Below are 15,018 nucleotides of genomic sequence, written 5' to 3' on the forward strand. Positions count from 1 at the left end.
ACATCTGGAACAGGCTTTGCGCCTGGAAAGCTTCGACCAGTCGGTCCGCGGGGCACTACAAGAGGGCTGGGCCGCCGCTCCCAGCACTGGCTTTTCCGCGGAGCCCGGCGCTCCCCAAACACCGCGCCTGGCCAGGGGCTACGGGTCCAGCACCCCGCGTCTCCCGAGCTTCGCGCGCCCTTGGCCCGCGTCCCGCCTCCGCCCCTCCCGCCGCCGCCCACGCCCCAGCCGCGGGGGGCAGGAGGAGGCGGCGGTCGGCCCTCCCCGCGCCCTTTTTAAAGCGTCACGGGCTAGGGCCAACCGGCTGATCCTGGCGGCGCAGGGAGCGGCGCGCCGAGCGCCCAGGGCTGCGCTTACCCGGCCGGCGGGGCGGCGCCGTGGGCCGGGCGCTCCGGGCTCCCCGACGCCACCGGCGCCCCAGCTCCGCCCCGGGCCTCCTCGCCATGCGCCCCGGCTAGTGCGCCTCGGGCGCAGCGCCCACCCGGCAGGTCCCGCCGCTCGCCCCGCCGCCGGCATGCTGCGCCCGCTGCTGCTCGCCGCGCTCTGTCTGGCCGGCCGGCTGGGGACCTCCCGCAGCTGCCAGCTGCCCTCGGAGTGGAGACCCCTGAGCGAGGGCTGCCGCGCCGAGCTGGCCGAGATCATCGTGTACGCCAAGGTGCTGGCGCTGCACCAAGAGGTGCACGGCCTGTACAACTACCTGCCCTGGCAGTACGAGGCCGGCGAGGCGGGGCTCTTCTACTCGGCCGAGATCGAGATGCTGTGCGACCAGGCGTGGGGCAGCATGCTCGAGGTGCCCGCGGGCTCCAGGCTCAACCTCACCGGCCTGGGCTACTTCTCCTGTCACTCCCACACCGTGGTCCAGGATTACTCCTATTTCTTCTTCCTCAGGTGAGCCCGCCACCTCCCGCCCACACCACCCCCTCGGCCATTTGCGTGTGACCAACCGAGGTCACCTTTATTCGGAGCCGGATCAGGACCTCCCACGGGATCCTGGCCGTGCGTGCGATGTTAGATGATGCCTTGGGCTCCTTCCCTTACTCGACTCTTTCCTGCTCCTCCCGACGTGTCTACAACATCCTGGGTACCTCTGGCTAAGACCTGGCAAAAGAGGGGTGATTCCTGCGCTTAAAGGACAGAAGAGTGTTTCAGGCAAAAGCTCTAGGTGGTTTCCAGCAACAAGTAGCCAGCCTATTCCAGAGAGCAAAGGTTTATGCGGGGGGCTCCGGGGGGTGGGCGGGGAGACCCTGGTCACAGTGCTTTGAGGAATATAAAGGTAAATCACGCAGGAGCCCTCTCTGAGTTCCATGAAAGTTGGTTTGTGGTCCAGATGAAATGCTTGTGGATAAGAATTCAGGTGATGGCTTCGACTCAAGTTTGAAATAAAGAACAGGTGGAACCCTAATTTAAGTGGAACTGTAATATAGGTGGGACCCTATGTTTTAAACTGGATTCGGTGGGAGTAGTTTGGGCTGGGCGGTGGTCAAAACAAAACCCCTTTGAAATCAGACTGTTGCTGGAATTCTGGCTCTGCTCTCCCTATGATTTTGAGCAAGTTACTGACCTTGTCGAGAACCTCAATAGCCTCACCTTCATAATGTGAGAAACAAGGCTGGTTGAGACTAAAACAGAGTAACTCATGCAAAACACCTGGTTCAGGTTAGATGGGGAACGAACAGTTACTCTATTCTGCGCACCTGCTTAAATGCCAAGATGGGAATGGTGTGGAATGCAACCCAGCTGTTGTCCTCTTGTTTTACTCGTGTTAGCTCGTATCAGCTGCCAGCGGACCTCAATGCCAGGCTCTTCGAAATAGCAAAGGTTTATGGAGGAGGGACCTGGGGGGCGGTAAGGGCTTGGGGTGGGGGGGGCGAGGTGTCACAGGGCTTTGAAGAATACAGAGGTGAATTAGGTAGGACGCCCTGTCTGATTGGAGACTCCTGGAATCTCGTGCAGTTCCATGAAAGTTGGTCTTGTGGTCACGATGAAATGCGTGTGGATAAGAATTCAGGCGATGGGTTCAACTGAAGTTTGAAGTAAAAAACAGCAGGTGGAACCCTAAATGCATTGGTTGTCTCCAGTTGAAGGAGAAGACTGATACAGAACCTCAAAATGGAATCTAACGTATCTATCAAGATAGCGAGTGAATCCACGGCTGTGATGGGCAATAGATCCAGTCTTCCCAGCCCCTGGAGTAGCAGTAAGGATATACGGAATGACCATGACCTTGGCCTGCAGACTCACTTTTAGCTCTCGAGATTTCATGTCACTGAGAAAGAAAACAGTAAGTTCCACAGAGGGCTGTCGGTAAGCTCATGTCAACACATGTTTTCCATATTGAAGCCAGAATATCTAAGTTTAGAATACATGGCGTGCTTTGTGTTGGCTTGGGTGGTTTAGCTAGATTAAGCTGAATTTTTTTTAATTGCTTGAGAAGTACAGTTTCTAAATGAAGTCAGCAAGGAGTGAGACGGTATCTCCTTGATACGGAGAAACTTCACATAGATTTTTTTCATGCCTTTATTTAGGGAAAACACTGGGAACCCAGCTATAAAACTATTCAACAATAAAACTTTATTTTCCCAAGAAAAAAGAGCTGGAGTACTTGAGAAGACATTATTTTCTTTTCCGATTTTATAATGAAATACGGTTTTGTCTGCTGGCTCTGCGGTGGTCAGCCAACTCTTTCATCTTTTGCTCTGACATGTTTATAAAACGTTAGGGCAGAAATACAGAGTCAAATGGTAGTCTGACAGATTTCTATTTCTCAGGGCTGTGTTGCCCTGATGTGTGTTAACAACCGCATACAAATCATTCCTCTTCTGTTATTCTGGGACCCACTGAGAAGAGAACAGATTCTGGTCAGTGTCACAGGAGAAAGTGGCAGTGGAGACTCCCTGGTGACCCCCTAAATGCCCCCTTTGGGCTGGAGGGTAACTCCCATCTCTCCTTTTCCTTTTCTTTATCTTGCCAACAGGTACTTTACGTGAGGCTCTGTAAAAATGTTAACTAACTTTCATACTGTCCTCACTCTGTGCCAGATGCTTTACTTACTTTTTAAAATGCAGTCCTTATACCACCATTAAATAATAAGGTGCTGTTGTCACCCTCTTTTTATAGATTGTAGATTGAAGCTTAGAGAATTTAAGAAATTCACTTTGTGTCAGACAGGAGATAAGTAGCAATGGTAGGACTTGAATCCCGGCTTATTACAACTGGCTTTCCTTTCACCAAGAAACACTGAGAAGGAAGACCACTTGGGAGACACAAATAGACAAACAGACACATGCGCACACTCCCCCATTCCCCAACTCACATTTTTTGAAAACCTTAAGAATAGACTCATGTGATGTGAGGCAGAGAAACAAAGTCACTCCTCTAATGAGAGCCATGTAAGACATTGTCGTATAATTGGCAGCTGCATCTGAATCAGTGAAGTCAGAATGCACACGCACACCATGCACAAAAATAAACTCAAAATGGCTTAGAGACTTTGCGCCTTTATGAGACTTTCTCTCATAAACATAAGACATGACACCATAAAACTCCTAGAAGAGAGCATAGGCAAAACATTCTCTGACAGAAACGGTGCCAATGTTTTCTTAGGTCAGTTTCCCAAGGCAATAGAAATAAAAACAAATATAAACAAACAGGACCTAATCAAAATCAAGCTTTTGCACAGCAAAGGAAACCATTAAAAAAAAGAAAAGACAACCTACGGAATGGGAGAAAATATTTGCAAATGATGTGACAGACAAGGGCTTAATCTCCAAAATATAAAAACAGCTCATACAACTCAACAAAAAACAACCCAATCAAAAAAATGAGCAGAAGACCTTAACAGACATTTCTCCAAAGAAGACATGCAGATGGCCAGTAGGCACATGAAAAGATGCTGAGCGTCACTAATTACTAGAGAAAAGCAAATCAAAACTACAGTGAGGAACCACCTTATGCTGGTCAGAATGGCCATCATTAAAATGTCTACAAATAACAAATGCTGGAGAAGGTGTGGAGAAAAGGGAACCCTCCTACACTGTTGGTGGGAATGTAAGTTGGTACAGCCACTATGAAAAACAGTATGAAGGTTCCTCAGAAAACTAAAAATAGAACTACCATATGATCCAGCAATCCCACTCCTGGGCATATACATGGACAAGACTATAATTCAAAAAGATACATGCACCCCTATGTTCATAGCAGCGCTATTCACAATAGCCAAGACATAGAAACAACCTAAATGTCCATCGACAGATGAATGAGTAAAGAAGATGTGGTATATATACAATGGAATACTACTCAGCCATAAAAAAACGAAATAATGCTATTTGCAGCAACATGAGTGTAACTAGAGATTATCATACTAATTGAAGTAAGTCAGAAAGAGAAAGACAAATACCATATGATATCACTTACATGTGGAATCTAAAATATGGCACAAGTGAATCTGTCCATAAACCAGAAACAGACTCACAGATATAGAGAACAGACTTCTTGTTGCCCAGGAGGACGGGGGGAAGGGAGAGGGATGGACTGAGTGTTTGGGGTTAGTAGATGCAAACTATTACACTTAGAATGGATAAACAATATGGTCCTACTGTATAGCACAGGGAACTATATCCAATCTGGGATAAACCATAATGGAAAAGAATATTTTAAAAAGTACATATACGTGTATAACTGAGTCACTTTGCTATATAGCAGAAATTAGCACAACATTGTAAATCAACAATACTTTAATTTAAAAAAAGGCATTGTCATAAAATTGGCAACACTGTCACAGTCTTCTATTGACTCTTGATTCAGGATGGTACACCCCATAGGTATCCAGTCTACAGCTCTGCTTTTTTCCTTTTTTCCATTAGAATGGATGAAAATTATAACCTCTTGCCTCATGGAGTCAATTTCCAAGATGCCATCTTTCCAGACACTCAAGAGAACAGAAGGATGTTTTCCAGCCTTTTCCAGTTTTCAAACTGTTCCCAAGGGCAGCAACTGGCAACTTTCTCCAGTGACTGGGAAGTCCAAGAAGACACTAGGGTAAGAATTGGCTGTACCCTGATCTACAGCAAAATAATAGAATAGCTACATCTTGTGTGCATTTTGTGACCAAGGGAGTCAAGAGTCCTCTTCCAAAAACCCAGACCAAAGAGTATTTTCCTCCCTTCCCTGCCAGCAGTTAACAAGCACTGCTCATAAACTTTGGATTTCTGAGGCTTTACTGTTTGGTGTGGGGTTCCTCACAAAGTGAGGGAACAAGATGGGATGACGGTTGGCACACTGTGCCTCAGTTTCCTCTTCTGTAAAATGGAAACAATAGTAGCAGCTACCCCATAGGGCTGATGGGACATGATTTAACTAGGCAGGAAATGGAAATGTGTAAAGCCCTTAGCGTAGTACTTAGCACAGTAAGTGCTCAATACATGTGAGCTATTATGACTACTACCACTATTATTTTCATTATTATTGATAGCATAGGGCTCTAAGGAATTTTCTAAGAGGAAAGAAAAAGCCCTTAAGGAAATGGAATTAAATAATTATCATAGCTAACACTTTCATGATTCTTATCTATAGTTGCTAAGACATAGAGGTACAGTGTGACCAAGGTAATTGTGGAATGTAAGGGTCGGGTAGTTTTGGTCATGAAAATATAAAAGGGATCTTTCAATCTGAGGCAGTTGCCAGAGTTTTGGGGACATTTTGAGGATTGTCACTTTCCCAGAGCAGTGGCATTGCCACAATAGACCTGGGGTGATTGTGGGACCAGGTCAGGGGAAGTGGTGGCCCATGGCTCCCAGTCTCCCATCAGATGTTTTTAGGACCATGTGACAGACCACTGGAGGGAGTTCTGATGTGGGGATGTGTGTGTCCCCTGAAACAAGGACTTTTTTTATGGGTCAATTTGCACATGTTAGGTGGCTTCCTTCTTTTCTCCTATCTGGGGTGGCATTGGGGGATGTGACTTTCTCTTGTCTGGTGGATTGGCCCAGGGGAGCGGCCTTGTTTGCCCAAACCTCCTTACCTTTTGCCCAGGGCTCCGTGGCACCTGGAGGCTTTCTTCATGTTCTTTGCACAGAAACTGTTCTCATTGATGGGCAGGTGCGTCCAACTAAGGAAAAATGTTGATTCTTACTTCCTTAACATGACCAAGGATTCCTTCCTTAGGCCTACTCTACTGACGGAGATCTAGACTCCTCTGACCCTTCCTCCATGGTTTGCCAGAATTTTCTGAGTGCTTGTCTTATATTTTGCTCCCAACATGGTTCCAAGCACCTGTTTGTTAGTTTGTTTTTCTGCTCTTCATCTGTGCTGGCACCCACCCCGCATTGAACTGGACCTACCAAGTATCAGCCTGAGTATCCCCAGCCTGGGTCAGTCCTTAGCATGTTCTGAATGAAATCCTTTTAGTCTTGGTCCTTTGGGTCTCCATCCTGTGGGAGTTTTGCTTAAACTACTAAATCCTTGGTAACAATAGATTTATATCAAGAGATCAGATGTTGTTTCACAAATACCTTATAGTTTAGCCCCCAAACTCTTTAGCTATATAACTGATTAGCCCTGTGGTCACATAATGAAGCTCTTAACATTTCCCTGGAATTAGATTTTTCCATCATTAGAAAAAAGTAGAACAATAGGACCATGGAGAATTGTTTCAGTGTGAAGGCAGTCCTATTTCTGGTGGTCAGATGTTGATCTTGGGAAGAATTCCTTTTCCCTTTCATCACCCTGGTCTCTTAGACAACAAAGGGTGGGCGTGTGCATTTGCTCTAAGAGTCAGAAGCTTCTGGGGAGGAAAATTAATTGTTCCAGATTGCTGAGCTGCTGTGTAGCTGAAGGCATTGATGGACCTTGTACTTTTCAACACCTTGGCTCTTTCCATTTTTGTCCCTGGTGCATTTTGAAATGCACCACATTAGAGCTAAATTAAATTAGCTAGTTCCTTTGAGAATTTAGGTTTAAACTAAAACTAAGTTGACTTTCTGGTAAATGTTAGCATTTACATTTTACAACACTCCTTGAGAAATTTTTATGGCCTCTGGAGTGATTAAAGTAGCTGTGAATTGAAGATCTCAGAGTTAGATGAAGAGTTATTGACAATTACTTGCTCCTTTCTTCCAAAAAAGGCTAAAAATTCTCTGCCTTTTCTGTCTGAAGGTGAGCATGCTATTTTCCCTCCTACACAGGATAAACACATCATATTACAGCAGAAGCTATGTTTTTCCTAAGGTGGTGGGTTCTCCGTCTTAGGAGGGATCAGAGGAGCTGTGCAGGTCACCTTTTTACTGCAGTTAGACTCTTGCCAATCGGAACACACGAATCCTTCATTTGTTCTGAGACCCTTATGAATGGCCTTGGATGTGGCACGTTAACATGGCTTTCTTGAATTACGTGCCGTATCTTAGATGATGATAAATCCTGGAGGAACACTGAGTTCTTGTTCTTTCCACTGTTGCTGCTCCTCGTCTCTAAGCCCCCAGTCAGCTTGAACTAGGCTTGATCTAGGCTCTGGTTGTGAAGGGCACATCTCATTCTTTTCTCTCATAGTTCTCACTCTCTCGGAGCATCACATGAATCTGGGACTCTAGGGTCCATCCGGAGGTTAAGAAATGGAACCAGAGGAAAATCTTATGTAGGGAAACTTTTTATGATGCACACCCAGGGTGACCCACAACTCGTCCTCAGCAGCCAAATCCTCCCATTCTCTAGTTCCATCCTCAAACGTCCCACCCACGCCTCAGACAGTAGAAACACAATCTTGCTTTCAAAAGTTGCCAGGAAATCAGCAGCGTTCCTATGTGTTTAGTGTCTCTCTGGTGCAGTATCATGGTGTTAATTGCACCGGGGGATGTCTTTGGCAAGTTAGAGCATCCATCCCATTTTCTGGCAGGGTTCTCTCCACGCCAGCCAAGAAGATTTTCCTTCTTTTCTTCCCTGCTGGGTGAGTGTAACAATCAAAACAGAAGTTGTCTGTTTTCCCCTCTCAGCAAGTCCTGTCCCCTAGGACCGATACCCAGACTGATCCACACTTACATCAATCTGTTCTAGAACGTCATGGGATTGAAGTAAAATCTGTGAAAGACCTGCTGCCATCTTTCTTTTTTCCCATTTTGGAGTCAGGAAGGATGGTGGGGGAGTTGTCATCCTCCAAGCTGCATCAGAAGGAACGTCGACTTTTCATCAGGAGATTGAGATTGGCTCAGCCATTTCCAGAGACGTGACCTCACGCAGGACCCTTAATTTCTCACAACCTCAGCTTTCTCATCTATAAAATGGGGCTAAAAGCATATAAACTGTCTCAGGTTGTTATAAGGACCTAATTAGAGCACATGTTTGAAAGCACTTTGTCAAGTATAAAGAGTGATGACTGTAAATTGGTAATTAGAAAGTAGGGCTTTAAAATTTAAAGGATATGTAGCTTTTAAAAAGCTTCCTGCTTCTTCCCAGGTCAGTGGCAGAGTGGTGGCAGCAGTGGTGACAGAGATATGTGTTGGGGATGGGAACAGTGATGGGGAAGCTGTCATGTGTGCCGTAATTCATTCAATAGAGTTTATTGGGTTCCAGCCAGGGAGCACTTAAAAAAATTCGTTTACTGAATTATAAACCATGTTCATGTGGATTCCCAAATCTAAAAGTACAAAATGGTAGTCAGTAGAGTTTTTTCCTCCCACCTCTGACACCCATCCACCCAGTTCCCACCTACCCTCCAAACAAGTAACCACTGTTAAAAGTTTCTTGTAAACGTTCGATGAGTATTCTCATCCAACAAACAATTCAAACATGATTTATTGTCGTCTTTGACACCAGTGGCACTGCACTATGCACACTTTACTGTGCCCCGCTTTATTCATAAGTAGATCTTAAAAATCTTTCCATATCAATGCACGTAAGTTGCTTTAAATTGCTGCATAGTATTCCATTGTATGAATGCCTCACTGTATACATTTAATCAAGTCCCCTGTCGATAGGTAGTTACGCTGTTTCCAATTCATTGATATTACATAGAGCGCGGACATGTATAACATTATACATACCTCATTTTGTGGGATTGTTGAGTCCAATCTTTTTTTTTTTAAGATCTATTATTTATTTATTTATTTATGGTATTTATTTTATTTTATATTTTTTTGGCTGCATCAGGTCTTAGTTGCGGCATGTGGGATCTTCGTTGAGGCATGCGGGATCTTTTGTTGTGGCACGCGGGCTCTTCATTGTGGCGCGCAGGCTCCAGGGCGTGTGGGCTCTGTAGTTGTGGCACGAAGGTTCCAGGGTGCGTGGGCTCTCTAGTTTGCAGCACATGGGCTCTAGTTGAGGTGCACGAGCTCAGTAGTTATGGCACTCGGGCTTAGTTGCCCTGTGGCATGTGGGATCCTAGTTCCCTGACCAGGAATCGAACCCACGTCCCCTCCATTGTAAGGCAGACTCTTTACCACTGGACCACCAGGGAAGTCCCAAGTCCAATCTTTAGCAAATATTTATTGAGTGCCTACCGTGAGGCAGCTGCTGTGTTAGATACTAGAGTTTCAGCGTTGAGCAAAATACAAAGTCCCTGATCTCATGAAATTTATAGTCTTAGTGTTGGTGGTGGCCACAATCAAAAGACCACGTTAATGACTTTATAATTTAAAATGGAAATAGATACTCCAAGGAAAAGAAAGGAAATAATCAGGGTGTCTGATCTAGACTTAGGGGTAAAGAAAGCCTTTTCTGCTGAATTGATACTGGGACTAAAATCTGATGGATGAGGAGGTATGTTAGTTAATGTTGAGGTAACTGGGAAATGAGAGCAATCCAGAGAGGGAGAAGAATCTGTGCAAAGGCTCTGTGGTAGCAGGGTCCATGGTGCCTTTGAGGAAACCAAAGAAAGCTCCTGTGGCTGGAGGAAAGGGAGTGAGTGAGAAGAATGAGGCCAGAGCGGTAGGTGGGGTCACACCATGCAGGGATTGATAGATCCTCGTGAGGATTGGGCTTCGTTCTACAGTAATGGGAAACCCTTGATGTTTTGAAAGCAAGGGGTGATGGGAGCAAATTCACACACACACACACACACACACACACACACACACAAACCACCCAAAGTGGCAGGAGTAGGGAACTGGATTGGAGGGGATCCAGATGATATGGTAAGAACAGGTAGTGGTTGTTAGAAAGCTACCAGATAGATGTTGGACCAGGGTGGAGGCAATGGGGGTGGAGCGATGTAGGCAAACTTGAGAGAGATTTAGGAAATAAAATCAGTAGATGTTCCTGACGGTTTGAATTTGGGTGGTACAAGAGGTGGGAGGGTCAAAGATAACTCCTGTGTTCCTGGCTGACTGCATGCCAGGACTAACACTTGATAAATGGGGATAGGACAGGTTTGGTAGGGAATTCATGAGTCTAGGGTTGGACATGTTGAGTTGAGGTGCCCTTGAGCCTTCCATGTGAGATCTTGAATGGGTGGTTGGGTCTGTAACTTTGGAGCTTTGAGAAGAGCTCTGAGTAGAAGATATACCTTTGTGTCTGATTGATAACTAGATGTCAGCTGAAACTGGACACGGATGAGACTTCCAAGGGAGAGGGCTTAGAGTAAGAGTAGAAGCCCTAGGGTAGGACCGAGTGGTGTAGAACGCTAACACCGGTGGAGAAAGAGCAGTCAGACCAGTACGAGGAAAACTAGGAGAGTCAATGGCCCAGAATGTCTCCGGAAGGATAAGTGATCGACAGAACCAAAAGCTGTTGAGAAGTCAAGTAAGATGAAGTCAAGTAACCACTCGACTTTGATGGCAGAGATGAGGACAGTTCCATAGAGTGAGGGAGGAGAATCTAGGTTGTGGGGTGTGAGGAGAGAGTGGGACAAGAGGATATGGAGATTGGGAGTGGGCAACTCCTTCAGGACATTTGGCTGTGAAGGGTTGAATACAGATGAGGTTGCAGGTGAAGGGGGCAGAACAGCTGGGCGGGGATGGGGGGCGGCTGTTGTATTTAAGGATGGCAGCCATCCAAAATAAATAAATAAAGATGGCAGCCATCCTGTTCAAAGCCTCTTGGTCCCTGTTTTCCTAGTCATCAGATGCTGTCTTCCCAAGTAGACAAAACTACTCGAGGGCAGGGATATCTATTTTATTCACTATTGTATATTTGGTATGTTTTTATGGTGTCTTACACATTTGTTGAATGTATTATCTCTCATTCAGAGAGCTCTGAGGCTCTCTGAATAAGCAGAGGCCTCCTCTTTCTCCCTCTCTATTTCTATTTTCTAAATTAATATTTAAAATCCACATGTAGCAGAAGTCACTCTTTTTCATGTACCATTATGTTTTGACATATACACATGGTCGTATAATCACAACTACCACCGCAATATAGAAAAGTTCCATCATTGCCAAAACCCTCCCCTGAGCTGCTGCCATATAGTCAGACCCTTCCCCAACCTCAACTCCTGGGAACCTCTGGTTGCTTCTCCAACTAGTTTTGCATTTTCCGGAATATCATGTGAATAGAATCATGTATGTTGCTTTTTTTTTTTTTTTCTAGTTTGGCTTCTTTTATTTAGCACTTGAGATTTGTCTGTGTTTTATGTATCTGTAGTTCACTCCTTTTTTATTGCTTAGGAATATTCTGCTATAGGACTGTACCACAGTTTTATTTATCCATTCAGCAGTTAGAGATACTTAGGTTGTTTCCAGTTTTAGGCTACTGGAGCTGCTCTAAATAGAGATGTATGGTTTTTGTGTGAAAATAAATTTTCTTTTCTCTTGGGTAAATACCTTGGATGGGTTTGCTGGATCATAAGGTAAGTGTATGTTTAAATTTATCAGAAAATGTGAAACTGTTTTCCAGGGTGAATGTACCATTTTGCATTTGCATTAGCCCTGTATGAGATTTCCAGTTGTTCTGCATTCTCATCAGTACTAGGTACTGTCAGTTTTAAAAAAAAGGATATTCTAATAGGTGTGTGGTGCTATCATTGTGGGTTTAAAAAAAAATTCTACATATAAGTGAGACCAAACAGTATTTGCCTTTTTCTGACTTATCTCACTAAATGTGATGCTCTCAAGGTCCATCTGTATTGTCACAAATGGCAGGATTTCCTTCTTTCTCATGGCTGAATAATATTCCATTGTATGTGTATATACCACATTTATCTTCATGCACTTGTTGGTGGACACAGGTTGTTTCCATGTCTTGGCTATTGTGATTAATGATTCAATGAACATGGTACTGATTTCTGAAAGGTACTGATTTCATTTTCTTTGTGTATATACTCAGAAGAGAGTTTGCTGGATGGTAGTTCTATTTTTCATTTTTTGAGGACCCTCCATTTGGACTGTTGCCCATAATGACTGTATCAATTTACATTCCCACCAACAGTGTACAGGTGTTCCCTTTTCTCCATATCCTTGCTCACACGTGTTATCTTTTGTTTTTTGGATACTAGCCATCGTGACAGGCATGAGTTGATATCCCATTATGGCTTTGGTTTGCGTTTCCCTGATGATTAGCTGGCCATATGTATGTCTGTTCAATTCCTTCATCCATTTTTAAATCAGGTTGTTTGTTTTGCTATTTACTTGTATGAGTTCCTTGTATATCTTGGACCAGATAGATGGTTTGCAAATTATTTTCTCCCAATACATAGGTTGCCCTTTCATTTTATTGATTCCTTTGTTGTACAGAAGCTTTTTATTTTGATGCAATCCAATTTATCAATTTTTGCTTTTGTTGCCTGTGCTTTTGGGGTCCTATCGAGAAAATTATGGCCCACACCAATGTCAAGAAGTATTTTTTTTCTAGTCTTAGGTCTTACCTTTAAGTCTTTATTTTGAGTTAATTTTTGTATATGGTGTGAGATAAGGGTCCAATTTCATTCATCTGCATGTGAATCCAGTTTTCCCAACACAATGTATTTTTTAAAATAAACTTATTTATTTATTTATTTATTTTGGGCTACACTGGGTCTTCGTTGCGGCACGTGGGCCCTCTCTAGTTGAGGCAAGCGGGGGCTACTCTTCGTTGTGGTGTGCGGGCTTTTCATTATTGTTGCAGAGCACAGGCTCTAGGCACGTGGGCTTCAGTAGTTGTGGCTCGCAGGCTCTAGAGCGCAGGCTCAGTAGTTACGGTGCACGGGCTTAGTTGCTCCGCAGCACATGGGATCTTCCTGAACCAGGGCTTGAACCCGTGTCTCCTGCATTGGCAGGCAGATTCTTAACCACTGCGCCACCAGGGAAGCCCCACAATGTATTAAAGAAACTATTCTTCCCCCTTGTGTGTCCTTGGCATCTTTACTGAAGACTAGTTGACTGTACATGTGTGGATTTATTTCTGGGCTCTCAATTCTATTCCACTGGTCTGTTTTCATGCCTGTATCATACTGTTTTAATTACTATAGCTTTGTAATATGATTTGAAATCAGCAACCGTGATGCTTCCAGCTTTGTTCTTTTTTCAATATGGCTTTAGCTATTCAAGATCTTTTGTAGTTCTACACAAAGTTTAGAATTGTTTTTTCCATTTCTGTGAAAAATACCATTGAAATTTTGATAATGATGGCTTTGAATCTCTACATCACTTTGGGTAATATGGGCATTTTAGCAATAGTAATTCTTCTAATCCATGAATATGGGATATCTCTCTATTGATTTTTTGTCTTTCTCTCAGCAATCTTATAAAGTTTTCAGTGCATAGATCTTTCACTTCCTTGGTTAAATTTATTCCTAGGTATTTTGTTCTTTTTGGTGCTATCATATATAGGATTGTTTTCCTCGTTTCCTTTTCAGATAGATTGTTGTTGGTGTAAAGAAATACAACTGCTTTTTTTGGGCATATGTTGATTTTGTATCCTGCAACTTTACTGGATTCATATATTCTAATTTTTTTGTGTGTGGAGTCTTCAGGGTTTTCTACATGTAGAATCATGACATCTGCAAACAGATAATTTTACTTCCTTTGTTCCAATTTAGATGCCTTTTATGTCTTTTTTCTTGCTAGTACTTCCAGCATTATGTTTAATAGAATTGGCAAGAGTAGGAAAAGCTTTCCGTTTTCCCCATTGATTATGATGTTAGCCATGGACTTTTCATAAACGGCCTTTATTGCGTTGAGGAAATTTCTTTTTTTTTTTTTAAATTTTTATTTATTATTTATTTATTATGTTTATTTTTGACTGTGTTGGGTCTTCATTTCTGTGTGAGGGCTTTCTTCAGTTGTGGCGAGTGGGGGCCACTCTTCATCGCGGTGTGCGGGCCTCTCACTATCGCGGCCTCTCTTGTTGCGGAGCAGAGGCTCCAGACGCTCAGACTCAGTAGTTGTGGCTCACAGGCCCAGTTGCTCCACGGCATGTGGGATCTTCCCAGACCAGGGCTCGAACCCGTGTCCCCTGCATTGGCAGGCAGATTCTCAACCACTGCGCCACCAGGGAAGCCCCGAGGAAATTTCTTTTATACTTATTTTATTGAGAGTTTTTGTCATGAATGGGTGTTGAACTTTGTCAAGTGCTTTTTCTGCATACTGAGATGATCATGTGTTTCAAATCGTTCATTTTGTTAATGTGCTGTATTACCTTGATTTGCATATGTTAAACCAACCTTCCATCCCAGGGATAAATATCATTTGGTCGTGGTGTATAATCTTTTTGATACATTGTTGAATTCAGTGTGCTAGTATTTTATTGAAGATTTTTGCATCTACGTGCATCAGAGATACTGGTCAGTAGTTTTCTATTCTTGCAGTGTCATATCAGGTGAGGCTGCTGTCATAAAATGAGTTTGGAAGTATTCCCTCTCCTATTTTTTGGACGAGTTTAAGAAGGATTTGTGTTAATTCTTCTTTGAATGTTGGTAGAATTCAGCTTTGAATCCATTTGATCCTAGACTTTGCTTTGGGGAGTCTTTTGATTACTATTTGAATCTCCTTATTTGTTACTGGTGTGTTTAGTTTTTCTGTTTCTTCTTGTTTCAGTATTGACAGGTTGTATGTTTCTCAGAATTTATCTATTTCTTCTAGGTTTTCCAATTTGTTCACATAATTTTTCATAAATAGTCCC

The 15,018-nt window shown here is 43.7% G+C and overlaps 1 protein-coding gene across 1 annotated transcript in view; it reads left to right on the forward strand.

Annotated features, from left to right (window-relative positions):
• The first annotated feature begins 323 nt into the window (after positions 1-323).
• Positions 324-15,018, forward strand: part of LOC118891200 (coiled-coil domain-containing protein 3) — a 104,140-nt gene continuing 89,445 nt past the window's right edge. Inside the window, exons 1-2 of the mRNA XM_036844890.1 lie at positions 324-888; positions 4,863-5,037. Of these exons, the coding sequence (XP_036700785.1) occupies positions 515-888; positions 4,863-5,037 (549 nt within the window). The 5' untranslated portion in view covers positions 324-514. The remainder of the gene's footprint in view (positions 889-4,862; positions 5,038-15,018) is intronic.

The sequence above is a fragment of the Balaenoptera musculus genome, chromosome 2, assembly GCF_009873245.2.
Source record: "Balaenoptera musculus isolate JJ_BM4_2016_0621 chromosome 2, mBalMus1.pri.v3, whole genome shotgun sequence".
In the NCBI taxonomy this organism is placed as follows: Eukaryota; Metazoa; Chordata; class Mammalia; order Artiodactyla; family Balaenopteridae; genus Balaenoptera; species Balaenoptera musculus.